At 31.5% G+C, this 27,115-nt stretch overlaps 2 protein-coding genes and 2 long non-coding RNA genes across 6 annotated transcripts; all 4 read left to right on the forward strand.

Moving 5' to 3' along the window:
* Positions 1-5,242: 5,242 nt before the first annotated feature.
* Positions 5,243-7,992, forward strand: LOC101243910 (rop guanine nucleotide exchange factor 5-like). The gene is made up of 7 exons (XM_004244452.5): positions 5,243-5,553; positions 5,781-5,897; positions 5,976-6,130; positions 6,269-6,343; positions 6,415-6,705; positions 6,856-7,212; positions 7,300-7,992. Exons 1-7 carry the CDS (start codon positions 5,370-5,372, stop codon positions 7,729-7,731), a joined length of 1,611 nt encoding a protein of 536 aa, XP_004244500.2. The 5' UTR covers positions 5,243-5,369; the 3' UTR covers positions 7,732-7,992.
* A 5,191-nt stretch (positions 7,993-13,183) lies between these two features.
* Positions 13,184-17,777, forward strand: LOC101244208 (3-oxoacyl-[acyl-carrier-protein] synthase 3 A, chloroplastic-like). Of its 2 annotated transcripts, none has more exons than XM_010326247.4 (9): positions 13,184-13,421; positions 14,107-14,151; positions 15,068-15,216; positions 15,361-15,497; positions 16,107-16,212; positions 16,520-16,638; positions 16,714-16,778; positions 16,859-17,084; positions 17,261-17,676. In XM_010326247.4, the coding sequence occupies exons 1-9, from the start codon at positions 13,348-13,350 to the stop codon at positions 17,480-17,482; spliced, it is 1,143 nt and encodes a 380-aa protein (XP_010324549.1). In that variant the 5' UTR covers positions 13,184-13,347; the 3' UTR covers positions 17,483-17,676. The 2 variants fall into 2 exon arrangements, with proteins under 2 accessions (XP_010324549.1, NP_001308573.1); NM_001321644.1 differs by having other exon boundaries at positions 13,206-13,421; positions 14,104-14,151; positions 17,261-17,777.
* A 728-nt stretch (positions 17,778-18,505) lies between these two features.
* LOC101244507 (uncharacterized) lies at positions 18,506-21,904 on the forward strand. Of its 2 annotated transcripts, NR_144549.1 has the most exons (5): positions 18,506-18,636; positions 19,875-19,969; positions 20,091-20,166; positions 20,669-20,722; positions 21,484-21,904. It is a non-coding gene; the product is annotated as an uncharacterized lncRNA (long non-coding RNA). The 2 variants fall into 2 exon arrangements; NR_144548.1 differs by lacking the exon at positions 20,091-20,166.
* Positions 21,905-22,723: 819 nt separating this feature from the next.
* Positions 22,724-27,007, forward strand: LOC104648605 (uncharacterized). Its single transcript, NR_144515.1, has 3 exons — positions 22,724-22,864; positions 22,951-23,062; positions 26,628-27,007. It is a non-coding gene; the product is annotated as an uncharacterized lncRNA (long non-coding RNA).
* The last annotated feature ends 108 nt before the right edge of the window (positions 27,008-27,115 follow it).

Below are 27,115 nucleotides of genomic sequence, written 5' to 3' on the forward strand. Positions count from 1 at the left end.
ATATCTATATATTGAGTCTAATTTTTCACCTTCTTAGACATACTTCCCTTATACTTTGCAAGCAACAAGCAATTTCACTCTATCTTTCTTTGAAGAAAAGAAGAAGCTAAGGCAACTGAAATACATCTAGTTGTAGCCCGTCTATTAATTAGTGACAATCATCTTCGCAACTGGTTTCACATCGCCAAAAGATATTGCTATCAATAGCCCTAATAAAGATATGGTGATTCTATTTAGTAGAATCGACATATATCTCCTTTATTAATTAGGATCGATGTTAAAATCTCCTGGCAATGTGAAACCAGCTGCAAAGGTGATTAACGTAATTAGTAGAGTGGCCACAACTAGTTGTGTTTTATATGTTGAAAAAAATAGCTTTCATTTCTGATAGCTTCGAGGCAGAGCTAGATAGGACAGATGAATTCATCCAACTCTCATAAAATAAAAAATTACGCAGTATTTTTTTCTAAATTACATATAAACATTTTTTAGGACAATATTTTTTTGCTTGCTTAGTGAGCACGATACACACAAAAAATTATGTAAGAATATCACTTATTATTTTATTATTCCTATATAGAATCGAGTGGCCTTCATAATATATTCCACTCTATTTTCATGCTTTGTCTTGGCTTATCACGCCTTCCATCGCAGCACTCAAGGGCACAACGTAGAAAATTTACACTGTTTATATATGATTAAAATTATTTTTTATGTATATATAGTAAATATTGAATCTCTTTTAATTTCAGTGTTTATTTCTTTATATATTTCAAACCTTTTAATAAAAATTTTTGTCTCTGCCACTGACAACGTGACTTATGATATATATATATATATAAGAGCTCTAAATGAAATTGATTCTTGAGTCAATCTTCTCCGTCTTTATTGGCTTGAAGCATGGAATTTGGTCTTTGTCTTAACAAAAAAAGGAAGGGATTTACTGTTTGCATAAAAAGAATATCAAAGTGAATATTAAAGCAATTATATTACCATTTCTTAAAATTTACTCCATTCTTATTATGATTCTTTTAATTTCATAAAACAAAAGAAACTAGTGTATTTATAGATCTGTCCTTCTAGATAGATCCTATATGCATTTGCTCATATTGTTGATCTCAAGTTATAACAAAGTCTGATTAGCCAATTTAGGATATATAGATCCACATAATATATGGTCCATATAGAGTCATATAATTTCGACTTATATATAAGGTCTGAGTCTAAGTTATTGAGCGCTCGAAAAGGAAATTACTGAGTTGTCTATTCATGGTTGTGTTGGCCAGTTAGTGTATGTTTGATGGAAGGATAAAAGAAAGGCCTCGATGATGTTGTAATTAGGTTTTGGTTTAATGATAAGAGCGAAGCACATCATAATGTGTAAATTAGGTGCATGTCTTGAATTCGAACTTTGCTATGGATAATAAGTCTGATATTTAAGTAGAGAAAGATAGAAAAATGAGTTCATCATTCAGAGTTTCGGACCATGGTCACTGGCCTTTAGAGATTTCTCTATTAGAATGAAGAAGTTTTTTACTTTCCATCCGTCCATATTATAGTAAAACCTCACAAAATTAATTTAGTTGGAACGTGAAATATCATTATTTTGTTGAGATTTAACCTTGTGATACTAGGATAATAAGAGCTTTCAAGATGTATTATTGGAACAAATTTTATCATAGGATTTTAGAAGGCTATGAAGTGAGACATAAATTTGATCGAGGAAAAATTAATGTTTTGAATGCTATTAATTTTACAATCCCACCTTGCACGAAAAATGTTATTTTTTTTTAGTTGTCGTGAGTAAATTGAATAACTGTAATATACTTAATGTAATCAGTCCACAAAAAATAGAATGTATGCAGACCTTATAAAAGTAAGAATGTAAACAGTAAGACATCAATCCCCTCAAAGGGATGGATGCAATTGAAGGCACGTCGAGTCAGGACAAAGCTAACACAGACGAAAAAAGACCAGTGATCCTTAACCTCAAATTCTTATATCAAGCCAATAACAGAAGGGCCTTGCATACACCATGTGTAGATTAGGTACATGTCAAGGGTTCAAACTCTGTTGAGACAAAAGCTTGATATTTAAATAGAGAAAGACAAAGAGGGTGAGTTCATCATCCATCGAGTTTTAAATTGTGAGTCACTAGCCTTCAGAGATTTCTCATTTATCTCAAGGAAGTTTTTTACTCCCCGGTCCATATTATATGATATTTTAGCATCCAACAGTTTTTTAGCAGCAATAAATATGCATATTAACAAAGAGTGTTAAAGTCTTTACCAGCGTTATTGGATTCAATTATCCCTTTCTTTTGATCAAAGGTAAAGTACCATATTCCCTTCCTTGTAGTAAAGGAACATCGATTCTAATACGGAATACAGCCTTTTGTGGATTTGTTGTTACGGATTCTGCAAGGTATGGTAATGTTTGTAGTTGTAATTGCATTTGTATCTGGTATGTATGCAACATTAACACCTTCAACAGCTCTCAATGCATCTGTCTGCATCATCGACAAACAGAGTGGAGAGACATGAATGAATATATATACAACAACATACCCAGTGTAATCTCACGAGTGACGTCTGTAGACTGGAGAGGATAGAATGTACACAGACTTTACTCCTACTTTTCTAGGTGCATATAGAAAGTTTATTTTCGATAAGCCCCTCGGCTCAAAAGATACGTATACTAACAATGGTGAACCACATTAACAAGGCTACTCTGAATTCTGTAACAATCAGGGGCAGACCCACAAAGGGTCAAGTGCGTTCACATGAACCCACTTGTTGAAATATAATACCGTATATATATATTTGATCAATTTTTAAAATTTTATATGTATATATTATCTTTTGACTCACTGACACAAGTGTTGCCCTTGGCCTAGTGATGAAGAGGGCTTTAATTTTCCTAGATTGCTCGAGATCAAAAAAGGTTCAAAATATGACTACAAAGAATGTAAAGAGAAGAGACTACTATGGTCATTGTTGATAACTAGTCAAGATTAAAACCAATATTTAATTACGTAATTCACTTTGTATCTTTAAAAAATTTAATCCCATTACAGTATCGTATCGAGGTAGTATAGGATTATTTTATTTACTAAAACAGGGTACTTCAAACTGTTGCAACTTTTGAACATAATGGGTGGAGCAAATCACACGACACTGCTTTATTTTGAAACAATGCAGAGAAAAGAGATGAAGAATCTAAATATTTGGAAAAAATTTGGCAAATAATGTTTGTCCATACAATTTGTCATTATTAGGCAAATATTTTTGGCAAATATCCCAAATTTTCAAATACTAGTTTTTTCTAGTATTTGGGTCAAATATCATTATTTGGGATATTTTAAAAATTAAAATTTTACCCCAATCTTTTATCTTTTACAAAAACACTCTCTCTAGTATTTGGTTGCGTTGTATTACATCATTTTTTACGTGAACACCAAAATAGTGATGAAATATTTAGTGAATATTAAATAATGATATGATTGTTGATGAAAATTATTAAAAATTGGCTTTAGGTAACAAAGTCATGAACTTTATCTACTTCACGATGTATGGAACAATTCTTGTTGCACTCATTCCAAATTACCACATTGCTTCAGTGTCATGGACATTATTTGTTATTGTTGTAACTAACATTCAATTGACTTGTAATACAAACTTTTAGTTAGTTTTGATAGTTTTTAAAACTTGTGTGTATAAATCATATTTTTCTAAAAAGGTGAAATATATTTCCCAAATTTTATGGCCAAACACATGGTGAAATTTCACCCAAATTTTCACTCAAATAATATTTGCCAAGATTATTTGGAAATCTATGATCAAACGCTAGCTAAATGTTTTGACAAAAGTTAAGTTCTCAAATGTGTATGTTTATCTTAACCAAAGTGATTAAGAGCCCGCTTGAATTGATATTTTTAAAAATAGCTTTTAAGCCTTAAAAAAAATAATCAAACTTAAATGAGTTTTAGTAAAAAATAAAAATAAGGGAATCTAATTTTCGTTTTTAACTTTTTCTTTTTAAAAGTACATAAATTTATTTTCAGCGTAATCAAATACTTCCAAACACTAAAAACACTTAAAAATAGATTTAATTAACTTTTAAATAAAATCAAAGGACTTCGAATGAGTTCACAGTTTGGTAAAGTACCTTGAGTTTGAATCTCCTCATTTTTGGGCTTTTAAAAGTCACATAACAAAAGCTGATATGGGCTCAGCTTTTGGGCTCAACCCAATAAAAAAGTTAACATTATTTTTGGGCTTAATGTAAAGCTTAACATTGCTACCTCGTTGAAACTCTTTAAAAAATGATGAATTGTTATTAAATTTTGAATTAACATAAAGAAAATTCTTTTTAGTGTAAAATAAAATAAATTAAAATTGAATGAAGAAAAATTTAAATCCTTTTAATAATATATGTTTAATTGAATTTTCTTTCTTTAGTTTCGTAGTATTTCTTTTTTATTTTTTCAATTCCACTATAGAGAGATGAAAACTAAATTAAACTAATTTGAGTTATTTTATCATTTGTCTTTTTTAACCTAATAAGCTAAACTATAAAATTGGCGATGTCATCATTTATCTTTCGAATATGCACTAGAAATAAGTAATTTAGTCCTTACTAATGTTTAAAAATTACACATAAGAAAAAAAGTTTTTTAAAAAATAAATTTAAAATGGGAAAATTCGGCATATAAGTAAACATATACTAACTAATTAATTAATTAATATAGCTATAGTTTACCTTAGTTACAATCCACAATCTACTTTTAGCTATAATTACGCGACTCAACTTTTTTTTGTATACTTCAAACATTTATATAATTCGAAATTTGTACAACTTTTGTATAATTTAGAATTTGTATTAACGGTTTACACTTATGATGTTTGTAATAGTATGAATTCATTATTTCGAGTCTATACAAATGTACCACGAATTATACAAACTTGCGAATCATACATATCCGTGAATTACATAAATAAGATAACTTAAATTGTAACTACAACTCGTAAATATACAAACTATCGCTATGAAGCATGATTAAGTTTATTAAAGTGGTTAATTTTTTGAAAGTTTCCCTCATAAAGTTAATGTTTTTACTTCCGTTTGACCAAAATGATATATATGAAATCTAAATCGCAAAGTTGCGGAGTGTATTATTTTAATAATAATAATTTGAAAATGGGTCCAGTAGAGAGACGTTGGCAATTGGCATTTGACAGTTACCTTAAAATTTTGAAAAAAAGAAAAGGAATTGCAGACAAACTACACATATAATTATACATAGAGTAAAATCAGAAGGGGACCAGCTAGTTTACCCATATTTGAACTATGAGATTGGTTTTTCCTCAATGAATTTTCGAACTGAAATGGAGAATAAAGCTGAGAATGAGAACGGGCCATCGAGTGAATCGTCGATATGGAGTAGATCTAGTTCTGATGAGAGCAAAGAGAAGGATTCATCTACTTCTTCACCGTCTTCTCCGTTAGGATGGCCTATTCGTAGAGCTGAAAAGGATGATGTGAATTCAAAAGGTTCGTTTTCTTTTTTTCCCTAGTTTGAATTTCGATGATCTAAGAAAAAGATAAAAAGGAGAATTTACTTTTTTTTACTTTCAATTTTAGTGAATCATTAGTTAATATTTATTTGGTAACATTCTGTTTTATTTCAAATTCAAAATTTGAATATTTTATGGCGGTTAAGCAATTTGGCTTTTGAATTAGAAGGTTATAACTGAGTTTATTCGCATTACATTGAACAGAATTGGAGATGATGAAAGAGAGATTTTCAAAATTGTTGCTCGGAGAAGACATGTCTGGTAGTGGGAAAGGGGTTTGTACATCATTGGCTATTTCAAATGCGATAACCAATCTATGTGGTAAATTTTCATATTCGAGACTATTTTTTGTTGTTTTTATCGGTCTTTTTAATTTTTTGACAAAAATTCAATGTGTAGCTACTATATTTGGACAACTATGGAGACTAGAACCATTACCTCTGGAAAAGAAATCGATGTGGCGAAGAGAGATGGAATGGCTTGTTGCTGTTAGTGACCACATTGTTGAATTAAAACCTTCTTGGCAAACATTTCATGATGGGAGTAAGCTTGAGGTACTTATTGTTCTTCGTAACTTGCTTGAGCCACGTTCTGGTTGTATTGTGATTGTGTTACTTATCTAGCTGCCGTTGTCAAGCTGGGGATCGTTGAATGGAAGTGTTATCGATTTAATTTCCTTTGTGTATCTCCAGGTTATGACTAGTAGACCAAGAGCAGATCTTTTTATTAATCTTCCAGCTCTACGAAAACTTGACAATATGCTTATTGTAAGAATCTCTTTGTCCTATTTTTTTCATAGTAGTACGAATAGTAGAATGATCCATTTGGTATGTTGCAGGAAATACTAGATAGCTTTACAAATACCGAGTTTTGGTATGTGGATCAAGGGATAATCGCGGCTGAGGATGATGGTTCAGCTTCTTTTCGGAAAGCTATCCAGAGGCAAAAAGACAAGTGGTGGTTGCCTGTCCCAAGGGTGCCTCATGGTGGTTTGCTTGAAGATACAAGGAAGCAGTTAAATCACAAACGCGAATGTGCTAGTCAAATTCTGAAAGCTGCTATGTCGATAAATAGCATTACGTTAGCTGAGATGGAAGTTCCTGAATCATATTTAGATGCTCTTCCAAAGGTACATCTTTGAAACAGCATCTTCTGAACTTGTATGAGAATAAATTTACTAGACTTGCTAATTCCGCGCTTTCTGTTGAACTTGTTGGTTATGTTGTTCAGCTAACACGTCAAGGAAAGATAGATATTGATTTATGTTTTTTTCTTTTAGAATGGAAGAGCGTGTTTAGGGGATGTCATCTACCGCTACATAACATCAGAACATTTCTCCTCTGAGTGCTTGCTTGATTGTCTTGATCTGTCAACTGAATGTGTTGCCTTAGAGATAGCAAATCGTGTGGAGGCTTCAATTTACGTGTGGCGAAGAAAACATCATCCTAGACCTCCAACTAATCCGAATCGTTCCACAGCAAAATCATCTTGGGAGATGGTCAAGGATCTAGTGGTTGATGGAGACAAGAGGGAGTCACTTGCTGAGAGAGCTGAAAACCTCCTACTTTGCCTAAAACAGCGATTCCCCGGCCTTACACAAACCACTTTAGATACCAGCAAGATTCAGTACAATAAGGTTCGTTACTAGTGTAGAAATGTTTCGTGCTCTCTTTCTTGCTATTACAATTTAGTGACTAGATATCGTTCTTCAATCATATTTCAGGATGTAGGAAAGTGTATCTTAGAGAGCTACTCAAGAGTCCTTGAGAGTCTGGCTTTCAATATTGTTGCACGAATTGATGATCTACTACACGTGGACGCCTTAACCAGGAACTCGTCTGTTCCTATAGGCAATGTCATTAACCACAAAAAAGTGTCAATCCCATATTCAGGCACCCCATATAGAACACCAAACTTTTCACCTGTGCCTCTGATAAGCCCGGTAAGGGGGGACAGAACTCCATTCCTCAATGCAAATAGTAACAAACTAACTGGACGTGGCTTCGGAGTGAAGAGAGTATTGTCAAATTATCTTGGCTGTGAAGCAAAGACAAAGAATTCTGGAAATGCCATTTCGAACAAGAGTTCTGATCACATTATTCGAAGTCCAGAGCTATGTCAAGCTGGTAAAGGCCTACGATCAATAGACCGCTGATCGTGGAACCTAAAGTTTACAATATTAGGAATGAACAGAGCAAAATGACAGATACTTCTGCAGGACTATATTGCATTATGCCATTTTTTTACATTATAGTTTGTTTACACTTCCATGCTTGTGTGATGTAATGTACACACTTTCTGTTTGTTCCCTTGAGGAGCAGCACTCTTGACATAATTTACAAGTAAGATAAATTTGTATCAACAGTTTTGTTGCTCTAATAATATTAGCATAAAAGCATGAACTCCTTAACTCGAACTTTGCGAGATGATGAAGGTTATGTTTTCTCTTAGTTACATAAGAAGGCATGAAAAGAGCTCCAATGTACTTGTGACTGTCACAGCCTACGTGATAGTGTCTACTTGTTCATTTTTATACAAGTTTAATTGTCTACTTTTGTACATTCAAAGTTGGAGGATATAGATGCCAATCGAAGCCAAGTTAAAAGATAAAGATGTCAGCTGAAGCCAAGTAAAAGGCATTTATGCATTTTGCCTATTTTTTTTTGCAAGACCTTTTTTTTGGAACCCAAGAATAACCCATAGGCACTACAACCTTTGCCACAACCTCTACCCTCAACACTCGGTAGTTTGCAAACCATACATAACCTCACTATGCAGACCACTGAAGGAAAGTAAACCGCACTAGGCAAGCCCTATGTGATATGCTCGACTCAAAAGACATTAATTAGTGATCGATCTCGGGTCATCCGTGTGGATAATCACCGTTCAAACCAACTGAGCTATCCTGAAGGACAAAGTAATAATTATGAGGCTAATAAGACTTGAACACACAACCTTAGAGAACTTTTGCTACCCCTTCATAAGACTTACCATTGTCTATTTTCATTAAAATTTTTGGTGTATACCTTTCTCTAACTACTTGTAAAAAGACTATTGCCAACAAGAATATGGTTTATTCAATTCTAAGTACTTCAATTTATAATTATAGTACTATTGTAAGTAAACTTCAATGATCATACATGAAATTAATTCTTGTCTCATCTATATCCATTTATACCTGTACATATTACTTTAAAAAACATAAAGATTGTTAGAAATATTGATTGAATATTTTTTTCTTCATGAAAAGACTTTAGAATAGAAGAAAATTGCATTTACTATTTTCCTCAAATTATTATTTAATTATCGTTGTAATATTTAAAATTAAGAAGCTCTAAAGTATATGATAAGAGGAAAATATATATTAAAATTAAGAAATGTTAAAATATAGGAAAAATGTACAAGTATCCCTTGCTCGAAATTTCAGAGACACACTTATACTATATTAAGATCCTATTACCCCTGAACTTATTCTATAAGTAATTTTCTATCCCTTTTCGGCCTACGTGACACTAGTTTGAAGAAAAAAGTCAACCAACATTGGGCCCACAAGATAGTGTCACGTAGGCCGAAAAGGGGTAGAAAATTATCAATAAAATAAGTTCGGGGTAATAGAACCTTAATATAGTATAAGTGCGTATTTGAGATTTAGAATAAGGTATAGATTAAGGAGGTACTTGTGCATTATCCCTAAAATATATAATAAGAGTTATGTTCTAAAATATGTGGTAATGGAAAAATATATTTTAAATTAAGTGTATCAAAAAAGATAGAAAGCAAAATATAAATACGTTTAAAAAAAGAGAAAAAAATCAGGACTTTTTTGTTATCAAAACATGGCCTATTATTTGGCATAAAACCCCACATTTTTTTGGTGGGTATTAAATTAAATAGTTTATAGAAATTTTAATGATGATAATATAACATAAAAAAAAATTTGGTCATATAATAACTCCAATACATTTTTTTCTTTTTAGGAATTTATTGACCACAATATAACATGAACTAAAAATCCAAATAAACTAAGGTATCTTTTATGTTGTTGTCACATCACTTTTTTTAGTTATTATATATATATATATATAAAGGTAGGTTACAACTTAAATATTTAAAAGGATTGACAATCTGTGAATCTTTTTTGAGATATTTTTTTGGGGCTAGAGATCTACCTAGTTGTAAGAGGAAATAAAAAAATATTTGAAAAACTATATAGTATGAAATATCTATTTTCCTAATCATGATTAGTTTTCAAGTTCATGTTAATCACATCCAAATTATTAATTTCAAAATAGATCTTTTATCTCTCATCCAAATAAAATTTTTGTAAAACGTGAGAAAAATAAAAGAAAACAATGAGAAGTTAAGTTTTAAAATTTGATTCAATTTGCATTATATAATATTGTTTTCTATTTCAGATTAATTGTCTTGTTTTTTCTTAATGTGTCTCTTGATAAAATATTACTTTAATTATCGACTATTCTTAAGATATACTTTTTCTTTATTGAATATTTATTTTATTATATGTCATTTCCATATAATTGAGGTATTTATATTCTTCAAGAATAATTATAACTAATGTTATCTTAAATTTCAAAATTGACAAATAATTGAAATAATTATTTTAAAAATTCCGATACATACTTTAAGACACAAAAATTAAATAACTCATTAAGTTGAAATAAAGTATTTTTAAACCAACGGCAGCAAAAAAGGACTACTAATAAACAATAATTAAAATTATGCTACTCTACTTTTTTCCCCTCATTAATACTCCCTTAGGTCCCATGTAGATGATTATATTATTAAAAAAATATTTATCTCGTATTACTTTTCAGTTATAAAATTATGATAATAGTAACTTATTTTTTTATTTTACCCTTGCAATTAATATGACCTACAAAAATTTAAACAAATTTTAAAGATCTAGAAAATTCTTTCTTTTAAGAATTTAACTATTATGAACTAAAGATAAAATAGTTGAGCAATCTATTAATTATTTCTTAATCACGATATAAAATAAAAAGTGTCCATTTAATATAATTAATAGGGAAATTTTTTAAAATGTCAATATTTTAGCATTTAAGAGGACTCATTAGCAACAATTTCAATATTTAGTAAAAATGTCATTTTAGTTTGTTATGTATATTTTTATTATTTATTTTTATTTAAAGAATATAATTATTTAATAACAAAAAGGAGAAAATTAAGGGGGGAATATTTCAAAAAAAGGCAAGCATCCTTAATTTTTTCATCAGTTACATTTTCAAATTAAATATAAATTTTGTTTTTTTTTCTCCAAAATTTTACCTTTTTAAAATTATATTCATTCCACAATATATTCTATTTATATTTATTATAGTTTTTTATTAGTTTGTATTCATTTCAATAGGTATGTCGAATTTATCTATCTAGTCATTTAAGAAATATATTTGTATTTTCATATATTTTTTCCTTATATAGTTATTTTTTTCTTCAAAAATCTTGTATGTATTCATTTCAATATGTATTTCTTTTGTATTTCTATTTATTCTAGTTTTTATTTAGAATTTTATATAATAATATATAAAATACAAAAAATTAGTATGATGAAAAAGTGAATAAAATATAAAATTGAAAAGAAATAATTGAATATTTGGTGTACTCATTCTTAAATAAAACACATAACTAGTTGACATACCTTTAGAATAAATACAAATTAGAAAAAAATATCAAATTCAGTTGACATACCTTTGTTAGTTTGTATTCATTCCAATATGTATGTCAAATAAAATATAGCTATTTAAGAAATACATTTGTATTCGTATATATTTTCACTATGTATTTATTTTTCTTTTCAAAATCTTGTTTCCTTTTCTAAGTCGTATTCATTCGAATACAAATAAAAAAGTTGTTCTTCTTATAAATAAAATACATAACTAGTTGACATACATTTGGATGAATACAAATTAGGGACAAATACAAGATTCATAAACCATGCACCATGAAATTTTTAATAAATATAAATATTGATAGTATACATAGTGATTTGAATACAAATTAAAGAAAGCACACCAAATTCTAAAAAAGAACTATAAATACAAAACAAACTAATAGAAAATTGTTCGACAACTATCCGATCTTCGTCGTCTTTTTCAAGATCCTCACGAGTAGACAAAGATTCTACATTTGCGTTCTGAATTTGAGGAAGGTTTTGCACACCAATGAGTCTTGCAAATGTTCTTACCCTCTTTCTTCCCTCGTTTTAGCAGCGGATCATAGATTATACACTATTTGTTAAATAATAAATAAATTAAAGGATGAAAAGTCACCAGAAATTGGTTGATTAAGATGAATACCTCTAGTAAGCCTCTTGGATTCAGCCATTGAAGAGTAAATCATAACGGAAATTGAAAAATACAAACAATATTTTTTTAAGATTTAAACAAAAATAAAATTAGAAAAGAAATCTGAAAATAAGATAAAGATTAGAGATACCTTAATCAAAGGGATTCTTGTTGATTCAATTTTGGATTTAAAAAACAACCAAAATATATGGCAAAAAAATATTTGCAACTTGAATGTTGGAGGAAAATCAGAAAAGATAACTATGAGAGAGAAAAAAAATTAAATGGGAGAGAAAATTAACAATTTGAAAAGATAAATATGAGAGAGAATGATTTTTTTTTCTAAAAAAAGGATATATAGAATTAATTGAAAAAGAGAGATAAAATAGAAAGAAAATTGGGACACATAAATTTTTTAAAATAATGACATTTTTGACATTATTGCTAATATTTATAAAGTATGGATATTCTTACTAAATATGTTATTTATTTTGACTAATTTACTAATTTTTCCTAATTAATATGACCTACGGAAGTTTAAATAAATTTTAAAGATCTTTCAAGAGTCTAATTAGTATGAACTAAGGGTCAAATCGTAAAGTTGAACAATTTATTAATGGTTTCTTAATGAATGTATAAAATAAAAAATGTTCATTAATATAAAAAAAAAATTGATCAATTTATTTATAATTTTTTAATCATAATGTAAAAAAGAAAGTACACATTATATTTTTGTTGTTGTTTAGTTAGATTTTAATTGTTTAATTTGATTGTATTGTACTGTATTGTAATTTATAAATTTACTAAATTTTTCTTAATTATTCTAGGGTAAGAGGTTTGGCTAGATTCAAATAATTAAGGTAACAGGTAAAATAGTATTTTAAAATATTAGGTAAAGATATAATTGGCAGAAATTAAGTAAAAATAGAAACACACCAAATTGGTTATTTCATAAAATAGGAGTAACAATACAGTACAATATATTTTAAATAACAATCAAAACAAATATTATAAATATAATAACAATATAATATAATATAATAAATAACAATGTTCCAAACATAATATAAATTTAAACTCAAATCAAATTACACTAAATACGTTAGACCTTATTAAGATTGGTATCTGCATAATTTAATTTTCAAATAAACGTTGAGGCCAACTAATGCACGCAAAACTATATATTTTTATATTATACATTCCATGTGCTTAGATATTTTATTTTATTTTGATTTAATCATCTCCTTGTTATATATATATATATATATATATATATATATATATATAACATTTCTCTTATTCTTTCCTTCTATATATCTTCATTTCTTTCGTTAGAACTTTTTTCATTCTTTAAAAGTTCGAACACTCTTAATTAAATTTCTGACAATACGATTAAATACGAGTTAGCTAATATTGTAGCTTCGACGTTGAGTTTTCGATTATATTTTATGGCGAATACAATGGCTGCAGTTCAAATATTTGGTATTAGCAGAATGAGGCAGCATCAAGCAGCACCAACTTTGTAAGTTGTACCTTCAATGTGTTGATGCAAAATATTTCGATATAATTCAGTAGCTTTTGGATCGATCTGTTAAGCTATATTGCGTTACTAAAGGTTTTAGAATTCATAAACTCAAAATCGTACTAGTGGTTACTGATATTGTTGAATGGAAATGAGTTCTCTTTGTACAATTCTAAATATTTTATTTTTGAATTTTGTCGTTTTGAATGGTTGACTATAAGTAGAGGGACATGATATTATAATCCGCTCAATCTGTTTAAGTTTGGGGTTAATTATTGATTCGTTTTATTTTGTAGATCAACTCATTTCATTTCTTCGAAATTTGGATTGATAGATAACCCAAATTGATCCTGAAAAATTTCGTCAAAATATAGATTTTTTTAATTTGAAATATATATTATATATAGTCATAGCTCAAAGAAATATTATAATAACACAATTAAACTTAGTAATAGTTGGCGACTGAGTTTGACTCGCTTTGTAACGAGTGATTTTCTGTATAGGTCAATAATCTGTTTATTTATTAACTCAATGTGTTGTAAAAGTCTTTCAAGTTTAGTTTAACCCAGTCATTTAACACCGATAACGATAACTCAATTAAGAATTTTGTGATAGAATATATTTGTGTACATATATTTACTTTGTCTACATATTTAAATTAATTCTCATATGGAAAATTCAGCAGGATTATGTGTTCCAATACTGCTAAAGGTGCAGAGGAGTTTTCAAGGTAATTAATGTGTTAATTTTTGGTTAATCAATAGTTTATTTTGTAAATTAGGATTCTTAATTAATGTGGATATCTGATTTTTGATGCTTCATTTGTACAACTTATATAATTAAATGTGGTTAGTTTATGTTGATGAGGATTAATTAACTGTTATTAGAGATGTGTTTCAACTTTGCATCATAAGATGAAGTCAGAAAAATCTAGTGATAGTAGTAGATACTCCCTCCGTTTCGATTTGATTGTCCTGTTTTGGCTCGACACGGAGTTTAAGGAAGATACACTATCAAAATGTCTTTTAGAAAGTTGAAATGAAAGAGTTGCCAAAAAAAAAAGGGAAAAAGAGACATTTCATTTTTGAAACGGACTGAAAAGGAAAATAAGACAAACAACTTGAAACAAAAGAAGTATCTGTGTTGCTCAGACTCATCAAAAATATTACAAGTACGTATCAAATCCTCCAAAAGCAATGCGTTTTTAGAGTATCCAATACGAGTGCAGCTATATGATCAGCATAAGCAGCCACAAGCAAGATAGTGAGAACTGAAATAGGACACTTACTAGCCTAGAAGAGTGTCAAGTCCTTCATATTGATCAACTCGATCGCCCTCCATCAGGGGCGTCACATATATATACACCTCATAGCGACTTCTGAATGTTCACTGATGCGTGCACCACCATCAAAGAGGTGTGAAAGTCCAACTTCAATACGATATCTGTCATAGTCCAAGCCTATTGCTGTATTGCTGGTTTTTTTCCTAACAGACCTTATAGATTTGTGCTTTGGACTACATTATCGAGCACAAAAGCACGTAGAATGTGAATTCGTTCTCTATCTTGTATTGCACTTTACTTGTTTCAAAGTTATGTTAGATTGTTGTCACAGAACTACTTACTTCCCCGTTAATCTTATGTACAGATTAGTTAACACGGGCTGCAAACTAGTAGGATGCGGTTCTGCAGTACCAAGCCTGAGAGTTACCAATAATGATCTTGCAAAATTTATTGATACTAATGATGAATGGATATCTACTCGGACAGGGATACGTAATCGTAGAGTTCTTTCAGGTGATTTTTTCATTGATCTTGATACATACTAACCTACTACATGTTGTTTCGTTCTGTTCTTTGACAGTAACATGACGTGTTATTACATTGCAAGTGTATGGAAAATAATACGTAAAGCAGTTGATCTGATATACGCTTTTACAGGCAAAGAGAATTTAACGGATTTGGCTATAGAGGCTGCACAGAAAGCTCTTGAGATGGCAGAAGTTGATCCTAAAGATGTTGATCTAATTTTGATGTGTTGTTCATCTGGAGATGACCGTTTTGGCAGTGCTCCGGTGGTATGACTTTGTAGTGTATAATTTACCGATTTATACTTTTAGTTGTCTTGGTTCATGCATTTGCTAGGATAAATAGTTGATATCCCCCCTTAACGAGTTAACGTGACTAAGTGAAGCTGAGAAACAACTTATGTTGCTCGAACTCTTCAAAAATGTCAATAATTTTGCGTCAGATCCTCCTACTGTTGTGCAGCTTTGGAGGATCCGACAAGGGTGAGGCAACATTTTTGAAGAGTTCGAGCATGAAACGTGTCGTTATATAATATTTCATTTTCATATGCATATATGTGAACCCAATGAAGAGAAACTAGTAACTGGTTTTTAGCATTCTACCAGTTAGTTAAGAACATATTTTCGTCTCAAATTCTCTGGTTTACTAGTTACACTAACTAGCTTGACATGTTATTGTACTTGGACTTGCTATGGCGCTTGGACTCTTCTAGAATGTCGATAGGCACGTGTTGGATCCTCCAGAAGTAATGCATTTCTTATTAGGATCCGAACAGATGCAACAACATTCTTGAAGAGTCCGAGCAACACAGCTGACTTATCTCTGGAAAAAAGTATTTTGTTGAATCTTTTGAGTTATTATTGCTTCTCTGTTCTTAGATCCAAAAAGCACTCGGCTGCAAAAACCATCCATTGGCTTTCGATATTACAGCTGCTTGTAGCGGGTTCTTATTGGGTTTGTTTTCTGCTTCTTGCTACATCAAAGGTAGAATCTTGTAAACTTTTCCTTAATTATGAAGTTTTTTGTGAACTGTATAATTTTTACTATGTATTAATAGTCGAATATTGTAGCTAATGATGCTCTTTACTGTCAAACCTCTCTATAGCAGCGTCCTTTGTTTGGATATTCTTTGGTTTGTTATAGCGAAATGCTGTTATAGAGAACATATAATATACTCGGTTCCAAAGAAAACTTAGTTGTTATAGTGAAATGTTGTTATAAAGAAGTCTAACTGCATTTTGTTCCTGGATCGATATGCTCTACTGATATTATATTTTCGTTCTTATTGCAGCTGGTGGTTTTAAGAATGTCCTTGTAGTTGGGGCTGATGCTGTTTCTCGTTTCGTTGATTGGACGGATAGAGGTTCTTGTATTCTCTTTGGTGATGCTGCTGGTGCTGTACTTGTGCAGGTACCGATAAAGGAGAGTTGAGAACTATTTCAAAGAAAAATTCCCTAAATTGATGAATGTTTTTACATAATTTAGGCCTGTGATATCGGGGAAGATGGTTTTTTTGGTTTCGACTTGCATAGTGATGGTGATGGTAAAAAGTACGTTACGTCTATTCATTACATTACTGTGTCCTCATCTTCGGATTGGCACTAACTATTGGTTTGATTTCCATTCTCAGACACTTGATTTCTACTTTCAAAGAGAATGAAACAGATGACGCGTCTAATCAAAATCGTTCCATGACTAGTTTTCCGCCCAAGTGTTCCTCTTATTCCTACCTCCAGATGAATGGCAAAGAGATTTTCAAGTTTGCTGTTCGCGTAGTACCACAATCAATCGAAGCAGCTTTAGAGAAAGCAGGTTTAGCTGGCTCTAATAGTTTCGATTGGTTGCTCCTTCATCAGGTATAATTTAACACCTCCTAACTTTGCTTTAAAAATCGAACTCCCTTTCAACTATGAGCAATAGTCCGACATTCATTACCATATTCTCTTGAAACAATGAGCCTAGATATATACCTACATTGTATGTGTTTTAGCCTAGATACATGTACTCAGTGTTACTTCTACTTTACGCGCAGGCAAACCAAAGGATTATAGATGGTGTAGCAACTCGGTTAGAGGTGCCATCAGAGCGCGTGATATCAAATGTGGCAAATTATGGGAATACTAGTGCTGCATCGATACCCTTAGCGTTGGATGAAGCTGTTCGAGGGGGGAAGGTGCAGCCAGGCCATGTCATTGCTGCTGCTGGATTTGGAGCTGGCCTTACATGGGCTTCTGCAATATTCAGATGGGGATGAATGCAGCTTTGATTGAGTAAAAGAAATTATCCGTATCGAGCGTTTATATCAAACTAATAAATATAAAATATGTATTTTATTTATACACATGTAACAGTTAACATTTACATTAGAAATTTTATTTTATATTCTGAAGAGCAAGCTGAAAAATGATGAATGTTGATCATATTAAGCTGGCTCAATTAAGGAAGAAATTATGTTCCTAGAGGTCCTCACATGCCTTTATTGTAATTTTAAGGACTTCCTTTGGGAATATCTTATGAAAATTGTTATTTTTCGATATTAGAAAAAAAAAATCTAACTTTTGACTATAAACGTGTTATAATTATTATCAAGCCTCGAGTCTAGATCCTAGATGTGATAGGTGTTCGATATCTTTAACTTGTCTGAGTGAATCGTTAACATAGCATAAAATAGAGAAATGCGAAAATAAAAAGGAGGACTTTAATAAATAAAAATAAAAACAAAACATATTTATTTTATAAAGTAAAAGGCTTTTAATTAATAAAGAGACACCAAGGTCAAAAAGGAAATTTCATAAATTGCTTGAATGTTCTAGACTCGCCTATCTATGAAACTTCTAATATGAATAAATTGCATATCACGAGAAGGTTCATTTTATAATAATACATTGAATCAAGCAAACAGACTTAATATGCTCCAAGAATGGAAGGAGCTCACCTATAGCTAAAACATATTGCTCGATCATCCTAAGTAATGAATCAACATCATTTAAAATGTTACATTTTCGATAAAAGAAACACAAATACATAAGAAATTGTATTATATATAAAATGAGAAATTCGTTAAAAATATCCAAGAAAATTTAAAGATAAAAAAAATTGTGACTAAATTTTTCGACGTGACGCAACGAAATTAGATGGCAAAGGAGAGAAATGAAGAGAGCTATAAAGGTGATTTTAGTTTTAAGAAGTTAACATAAGCTTATAGACTACAATTTAAAAAAATTCCATAGAGTAACAATTAATCTGTTAAAAAATAGTATCAAATATGATTTCAAATGGTGGCCAAACGGGCCCTTAACGAAGCCCCAGTTATTTGCCTGAATTTTGATTAAATTATCATAATCCACAATACTTGTGCTTCCATTTCCGTCTCCGGCGAACTTCTCCGTCTCCGGCGAAATAAGACTTGTAAGTTCACTCTTTCTCTCTCCAGAGTATTTTCGAATTTACCTTTTGCGTGATAGACAGCTTGATGTTCAGCATCTGTCCTAACCCTAATCGTTTTTCGAATTTCTACCTATTATAGAGGAGGAATTGTAGATTACAGATTGTTTTGATTAAACTTTTCCCGATATAGTTCATTTATCTTTGAATTTAAGCTTAAACTCATCTCTTTTTCCATTGGAAGCACTAAATGATCCTAATTGTTTGCTAAACTGACACTCTTTCCGTCCCAAAATATGTATAACTCTTCATTTATCGAGAATGAATTTGACTGATCTTTAAAGCTAGAATGAAATAACTTATTTTAATATTTTAGGATTAAGATTTCTATATTTGAAACTGTATGAAAATTAGTTTGTTGCAATTTTTCTAATATCGATATGGTGCGAAAATACATCTTAAAATTTTGGTTGAAGTTCATGTTTGACTCTTGAGAAGTGAAAAGTGATCTGAGGGAGTACTTTTTATCATAGAGAGTACCATGATTCCATCACTCCTGTTGTATGTATAATCTTAATTTGCTTATATCATTTCCTAAAGTTCCAGCTAATTCTGTTTTCTGATAGCGTTTGTGGTTCTACGTTTCATTTCTTGGGGATTATCCGATGACTGGCCAATATTTGATTGCTTAAGTTGTGTTCAATTACAATATTTTTTTCTCCGTACTCATCAATTATGATGGGCAACTCTTGGGACGGTCTAGTGTTAATGTCTGATAGTAAAATTACTTGTTTTTCGCTGTTTTTTTTTTAGATTCTGTTAGTTCTAAAAACTTGCGGTCTGTCGTTTGACTCTCTAATGTTAGCTGTTGTGAGAATAGAAAGTATCTAATTCAAAATTTAATGCCTATCGTGTATCATAAAAATCTCATTTTTTTTTTCTATTCACGCTACACATCAAATGCATTTAGCACTTGCAGGGTAGGTAAGAAATGCTAATGGGGTGAGCTGTTGTTATTTTCTTTGGAAATGAAATCATGGTGCTCTCTCCATCAAAAACTAGAAAGACTGGAAGTGCACTAGTTTGACAAACAATGAGGACTATTAGGTCTCCAAGTCAAAATATGACTTTGAATTAAAGTACAAAGCTAAAGGGACTATTTTTTAATTTAATTTGATATTATTTGCATAGATGTTGATTGTCCTGTTTGAATTTCTCTCATCTAAGTGGAGATTTCATCTTTGAAATGGAAATTTGTATAGAAAAAAACAAAGCATGGCAGAGCAAATCCTCAGCTTGGGAGTCCTCATAGATGTTGTGGATGAAGAATGGATGCGAGATACCCTGCCTGCTGATGGTACTATCCTCATTCAATTATTATTATTATTACATACCAATCAATCAACTATGCTTCAATCCAAATTAGTTGCAATTGAACTGCGTCAGTTTTATCAAATGCTTACCCTCGGCGTGCTTAGGCTTTCAAGTTTGGTCCAAGATTGGATGATGTGTTGTCTCAATTGGGCAGCACTCCAGTTGCCGGTGAGATGTTAAGTATGTGCCTCACACATGGCCTCTATCTTGAAGAGAGCGTATAAACAATAAATTCACTTGATTAATTTTTTTTTCAATTTTTTTAATTCCTTTGTGCATATAATAATTTGTATTTATAGCTATTATTCTTAACTTGCATTTAATTTTTTAAAGATATTTCTTAGTCTGGGCTTTTCTTCATCAATTCTTGCTGAGAATAAGCTCCTTTTTTTCTTTTTTGGTTTTTTGCCTTCTATTGTGAATCATATTTTTGCTCTATTCAAGTCCAATCATTCCAATAGTAAATAATTTTATTTGGGGCAAATTAGGAACTCTCTAAAGGTAGAGGTTTCCTAAATCACACATTTTAGCTCAATTGAGATGGATAATAATTGTTCTTGTTTCTTATACTTCTTTGTCTCATTTTGTTCCATTTTCCATTTATATTGTGTAGCTTAACTACTTTGAAATTGAGGCGAAGTAGAATTTACTGTTGATGCTTTTAATTCATCTTTTTCTGCAGATCTCCCGTTACCACCCGTACTACTTCCTAAGACTGATGACAATGAAGATTCAAGTAAGTATTACTTGTATTCATAAGCTTGAGAGATAATGAATGTGGGAATCTTTTATCGCTTAATCTTGGCTTAGGTATAATGTGAGAACAAAAGATGACAACTTTAGACTTTAAAGTTATTTATCGACATGTTCCGGTAGAAGTTAGACAAGATTTCTTGTAAAGTGAGTAGCTGTTATATGGCTTCTAGCTCTTAGCCCCTTTTTCATTAGTGTTGCAGATCCTAGATAGATAGCTTCATTGTAAGACAAAATTACCTCAGTTTAGCAATTCATATGTTTATATTGCTTTTTGAAAAGAAAGCTGAAATTTGAAGTCATCTCCGAAACTTCTTTAGTAGGCTCTGCAAGCCTGCAATGACTTCCCCTAAAGCTTAATCAAACCTCTGTTCATCCATGATTGTTGTGTACCGAAGGACTTTTCTTACTCGTTGAAACCCTTGTAGCATACATCATTTCAACTAGTATCATTATGGCTTTTGCTTTTAAGCATTTGATGTAATTTTAATGAGAGGAACTTGATGCTATAGTTGGGTTATTTCTTAAATGGGTTTTGGCATAAACGGAGATCAAGAACACTTAAACATAGATGTAATTCAGATATTTTCTGGTCCGCGCACATTTTGTTAGAGTTCTGATATCAGGAATCGTACATTCGATGAGTTGAGAAGCAGATCAATTTGTTGGCTATTCTCGTGCTGACTACTTTCCGTTAGTTCTCAACTTCTCATCTTTGGATGATTGAATTGTATCCTTTTGCAGATCAAGAGGCTCCACAAGTTGATGGAGATACATGGCACGACCTTGCATTGGAAAATCACCGACATTAAACTGATCGAGCTTGTGGTTTGATTTGCAACCACTATCATCATATGTATTGTTGGTCATGTACTTGTACGAAAACTAAGTTCAACTGTTCTATCTCTTGATATATTATGTTGGTTAGTAGGTATGAGTGCATTGCGTGGTGTGTGGCATGTCGTGGAGTTTGAACCTTTCTACATACAAAAAAAACCCGCAATTTAAGTGGAGAAAGTTTAGAGGATCGAACCCATTATTCACCGAGTTTTAAACTCTGTGCAGCTATAGCTTGTATTTCTGCAAGGGTCTTGTTTGAAATATAATGAGACTTGCTATTATATGTCATCAACCAAGCTAGTTGGTCCAATTTTTGTCCCAAAAATGAGTTTTGTTGCAACAAACTATTTGTTATGTCCTAAACTAGAAGAGATATGATCAGTAAAAGGTATAGTAATTTAAATGTTAAAAACCTAAATTGAAAAGATCTTTGAAATAAGTTTAGGGATTTTGGTCAGTTCTATAAATTTTTTCTTGAAATTATCCATATAAAGTATTGTCACCATCACAATTATACTGTCATTTCTAGCTGTTGTTATAACCAACACCAATTACTTGAACTTTCAAATTTCTATCGATGTTTAGTACATAACTATCACCATCAACCCGCATTATTATAACTTTTATGCACTATTATCAAACGATTATCACTATCATCACCAAACTTTTATCACACGATTAACATCATCGACTATCTATAGCCACCCCCAACAACCACCACCTCAAAAACCACCACCAACACGATCGTACATCATTTATAGCTACCACAAGCCACTCACCAATAACAATTGCTAAACTCTATCTATTATTATCAGTTCACTACACAACGATCAATCTATCATCATCAATCAAACATCATTTGACATTAGTTCCACGAACCCACCCCTCTATCCCATCACCACATCCCATAGTAAATGATTAAACTATATGAGAATAATTTTAAAATAATATTTTCTTTTTATTTATTACTCATTAAACATGTGAAAATAAATAAAAATCTAAAATAATTTTATAAAATCAATAATATAAAAAGATTTTTTTTTCTTCACAAAAAAAAGAGTATATAATTAGCAAAATCAATTTAATCCTTTTTTTAAATATCATAACAAGAGTAGAATAAAACCTCGTGCACATTTTGTGTTGTAAAGCTTTAGCAGTGATCGTCTTTGTGAAATACAAATTGTTGCAAATGGCGAATCAGCAACAAGAATCGAGTCGGCCATGGATTCTCGAAGCATTACCTCTTCTAGTAGTCATACTAATCGCTGCTCATGTTCTCGCTTTGGTATTTGAAAAATTGTTTTCGTCTTCACTGTTGTGTATTTTTCTCGAACTAGTACGATTGAGTTGTTTTGTTGAATTTGTGTGTAGGTGTACTGGATTTACCGGGTAGCAACTGAGAAACAGCCTCAGAGAAGTAAAAAGCACTAGCAAATGTAGATAGATTGATTTCATTTTGCTTCAGCTTATAGGAAAATGCAAGGTACAAAACCCTAGTTATTCGAGAATTCGAGTTACTGTGAGTATAATTTCTTGTTGAATCTGTGTCATATCAGTTGGAATATTGTGCATCAGAAATTGCTTAGTGAACTGTGAATTTTGCTGTTAATATGTTAGGGAGATTGGTGCTTGTGTATTTTTTTTCCCTTTTCGTTTGATAATATGATTTTTTATTGTTGTGTGGGTTTTCGTTTTCTTTGAATTGGAGTGCTCATTTATTGCCTGATGTCCAACATGGTTGCAAATGTGAATGAATTTTTATGGCTCAGTCATGGGCGGAGTGAATTTCTCTTACTGTTGCTATTGAGCTTCTTTAAGGGACACATGATGTGTATGTTAGTATGGTAGTAACAATTCTTTACAGTCAAAATGGAATTGACTAAACATTGCTGAACTTTGTCAATGAGAGATCACTGTGATGTACATCTTCTTAGAGGTAAGGGTGAAAATCTTCTGCAATAGTGAAAGCTTTTTTCTCTTTTGGTGTGGCTTCATACTTGACTAGGAGATCACAAAACTGTATGAACTATGAAGAATGTTTTTGAACTTAATGGAAAGTGATTGCTTCATTGCTTAAATCTCTGGATGATGAAAGCATGAGCTTTTCCCCACCTTGTAATCCCCTTCCCATTACCCCTTGCCCCTACCCCCAATTGTTTTTTAAAAAGACAAGTGATGTGACTTAGAATGGCACAAAGCAGCTTTTGAGCTAGAATTACTTGCTTTATCTTTTTTTTTTCTTTGGGAATTTGAGTTTAAAATGGAAATTGATGGTTATTTAGAGGTGATTGGTATTCTGGATATTCTTATACTTGATGGTGTTAAAGAACTGCAACGTTTGGTGTAAGAATCATGAATGTTATCACTGATATTGGTATAGCACCAAAAGGAAGGAGGAAGAATGAGGAGAACAATAGAGAGAGGGAGATAGGTGAAGTGAAAGAAGATATCAACTCATAACTATAGTATTTTATTAAATGAAGTATGTTCATCAAAGAAAAAGGAGGCTCCTGTTTACATGTAGGGAACCTTGCACAAGGTAGAATCCTCAAAAGTAGGAATTCTATCTCCAAATAAGAGATAAAAATAAAATCTAAGATAAGTTAAAGATAGATAACATTGGCTTTGCTTGTTTGTAGTGGTTAGGGAGTCCTCTCTGCACCACTGGCCAAGACTTTGAGGTTTATTGGAGAAGAAGAATGAGAAGATAAAGATAGATAGCACTTATCTGGTGTTATGTGCATGAGTTTTATGGTCTTCTGTTGAACTCAGTAGCTACTTTTCTTCTTTGTAATAAATTCTCAGAGGCTTTTCCTCTAATTATAAAAGAACCTTTTAGAGACTCTGCTACTCTTGTGGATTTTGGGTGAGTTTGGTAGGAACATAGCCCAAAATTTCTGAAGATCATTTTATGTCTCCCATAATGTTTAGGACATGGTAATTTCAAAAGGTCAGCTATTCTAATGGTGGTTTTGCTTATAAAGAAGTCATGAACTAGGATTTCTGGGATGTTTTTCTGAACTCCCAGTTAAAGAGAAAAAGCCTGAAAAGGTCCTTAACTTTTCTTATTGTTTTGGAGGTGGAGTTGGGGGTTGAATTTCTGTGATTTTTGTAGTGATGATTGCTAGAAAACATGACGTAAAGACTGCATCGTGTAAGAATATAAATTATCAGTATGTTATCAAAGCTTCTAAACATGAGAATGAAGAATGTAGATTGAAAGATATGTAACCTCCAACGTTCTCCATTCCAGCTTATGCCATCCTAGTTCTTTTTTTGACAGAATGACTCTTTTCTAAATTAGGAAACTATCGAACTTAAATTCCCATTTGTCCTTAATGAGAAGTTTTTACGGCCGTAAATATGTTATATTTCAAAAACCCTTCTAATCATAAAAATGTTATGGCTTGATTCAGACGACAAGTTTCAAAATTCTTCCTTTCTTTCTTAAACTCCTTGCCTAGTCAAACAGGTTCACATAAAGTGAGATGGAGTTAGTTATAAACTGAGGCTTACTGGAGAGAATCCTACATCAAATTCAGAATACTACTACTTCCATTTGTTGAACTATTTATATCCCACATTGGGTACATAAGGTCAACCAAAGAATTTTGTAACGGTGTTGAGATTCCATTTGTTGCCTTAATATTTGGGAATGGATGCTCAAATTCTTTCACATAATACATAGCCAATTCCACTCATAGATCCATTGTCTTAATATTTTGAGTTGAATGTTCATATTCTATCCCTTTTTGTCGACAGAAAATGAAGAAATAAAACGAACCCCTCTCTAATTGTTTAAGCCAAGCCTCAGTTTGATCCCTGTTGTTGCCCAGTGATAACAAAGTATTTACATGCGCTTGGCCAAATGAAAGAATTGGGCCCACATGTGAGTGGGGGTGTTGTAGACAAAGTAAATAAATATAAAAGCCTCCTATTTGACAATTTCAGCTTTTTAATAAGATGTTTACAAGATTCATCAACTCGCAGATGGAATAATCACATTTCTTTTTCATTCTGGATAATCCCTAAATAATCTAAATGCATAGTTTGTAGTGCTTCCCTTGATGAGGAAAGCAAAGTTAATAACAAATTATGCACTTATTTCTCTTCTTTATTGATAAAAATAATACATAAATAACCAGTCAAGTTTGTGACAACATGTTTATGTTTTATAGCATACTCTTTCTTTTAAAACTGATGAAGTTTTATAGCATACTCTTTTTTTAGAAAAACTGATGAAGTTTTATAGCATATTCTACTCTTATTTATCTTTGATATTAATAATAAATAACAAAGCAATGTAGGAAGTCCAAATTGAAATATAGAAGAAATGGGCAAAGTTTGTTGGTAGCATAGAAAGGAATGATGTATTTAGAAAGTAGGGGATGAAGCCTGAAGGTAGGGAGAAGGTTGGCTGACTATATTGAACATTGCAAAGTTTTGAAGTTTATGCAAAACGCGACTAAAGGTGATAGTTTATGTGCACCAATAGAAAGTACTGAAGGGCTTGAAATTTACAACTCTAGTTTACCCTATTGTGGTGGTCTCGGATTTTCCATCTTCACATACATTTTTTATTTTTTAATTGCAAATCAGTTTTTTCTGACCTGCTTTTGCATCTAAGCCATCCATATTTTGATGATAATTGATTATTTTCTGAATGGACATGTTTATGGTTTTTCAGATTAGTTCTATTCCTTTAAGGAGTTATATCTTGATTCCCGACTTAGATGCATTGATGTTATCTCATATTGTTCCCTATCTGTGAACTCCGAAGTCATTACATACATTGATGTTCTTTCATATTGTGTTCCCTATTATCTCCAAAGTTATCAGCTGACCACTTAGAAGGAACACATCTATTACCAATTCGTACATGTACTGCTTCATTGTTGTAGATTATCCATCTGAGTTTTCGATACACAGAATCAAAGCCCTAAGTAGCTCAGGCTTCTAGTGCTATATCAAACGCTACTCATCATTCATGCTGTCGTGCATTATACATATGTTTTTAGGCTTCTGATAACTATCTTTTTCTTTGTTAGGGATTCATTCTATACATGTCGGAGACAAGATTTACACTCGAGGCTTTGGTGATTAGCGAGAGCCCTCTTGCCTAAGCATACGTGAGTCTCTTTTTCTTCGTGAAAACTACGTTAATGGTAGCATTGTTGAGAAACTTCTTTCTTCTTCTCTATTAACATCAGTGTGAATTTCTACCCCAACTTTGTAATTCTTCTGTAGAATTTTTTGCATCTCCAAATCCTCATCTGCTTTACTGGTGTGTGTGTGTGCCATGAGTCTTTTACTAAAGCTTTTCATCCACTTGTAAATTTAGTGTAGCATGAAAATTGGAAGTTTGAGGATTATTAGTCATATAAGCATGTTTAAAGTTTGTAGACACAAGATTCTCTTCATCCAAAAATTGCTACATTCCATCACAAACTTCCATTTTTCATTTATATTAATCATCGATTCGTACAAGATGAACAATAACTTTGTCGATTTGTATAAGAACACCGATAACTTTAGG

This window comes from Solanum lycopersicum, chromosome 8, assembly GCF_036512215.1.
Source record: "Solanum lycopersicum chromosome 8, SLM_r2.1".
NCBI classification, from domain to species: domain Eukaryota; kingdom Viridiplantae; phylum Streptophyta; class Magnoliopsida; order Solanales; family Solanaceae; genus Solanum; species Solanum lycopersicum.

What these genes read in the sequence shown, in the direction of transcription:
- LOC101244208 (NM_001321644.1), top strand. Translation starts at nt 13,348, where the DNA reads ATGGCGAATACAATGGCTGCAGTTCAAATATTTGGTATTAGCAGAATG. An exon ending in CATCAAGCAGCACCAACTTT is followed by an intron (nt 13,422 to 14,103) that starts GTAAGTTGTACC and finishes TGGAAAATTCAG; the next exon opens with CAGGATTATGTGTTCCAATA. An exon ending in GGTGCAGAGGAGTTTTCAAG is followed by an intron (nt 14,152 to 15,067) that starts GTAATTAATGTG and finishes TCTTATGTACAG; the next exon opens with ATTAGTTAACACGGGCTGCA.
- LOC101243910 (XM_004244452.5), top strand. Translation starts at nt 5,370, where the DNA reads ATGAATTTTCGAACTGAAATGGAGAATAAAGCTGAGAATGAGAACGGG. An exon ending in AACTTGACAATATGCTTATT is followed by an intron (nt 6,344 to 6,414) that starts GTAAGAATCTCT and finishes GGTATGTTGCAG; the next exon opens with GAAATACTAGATAGCTTTAC. An exon ending in GCAAGATTCAGTACAATAAG is followed by an intron (nt 7,213 to 7,299) that starts GTTCGTTACTAG and finishes ATCATATTTCAG; the next exon opens with GATGTAGGAAAGTGTATCTT.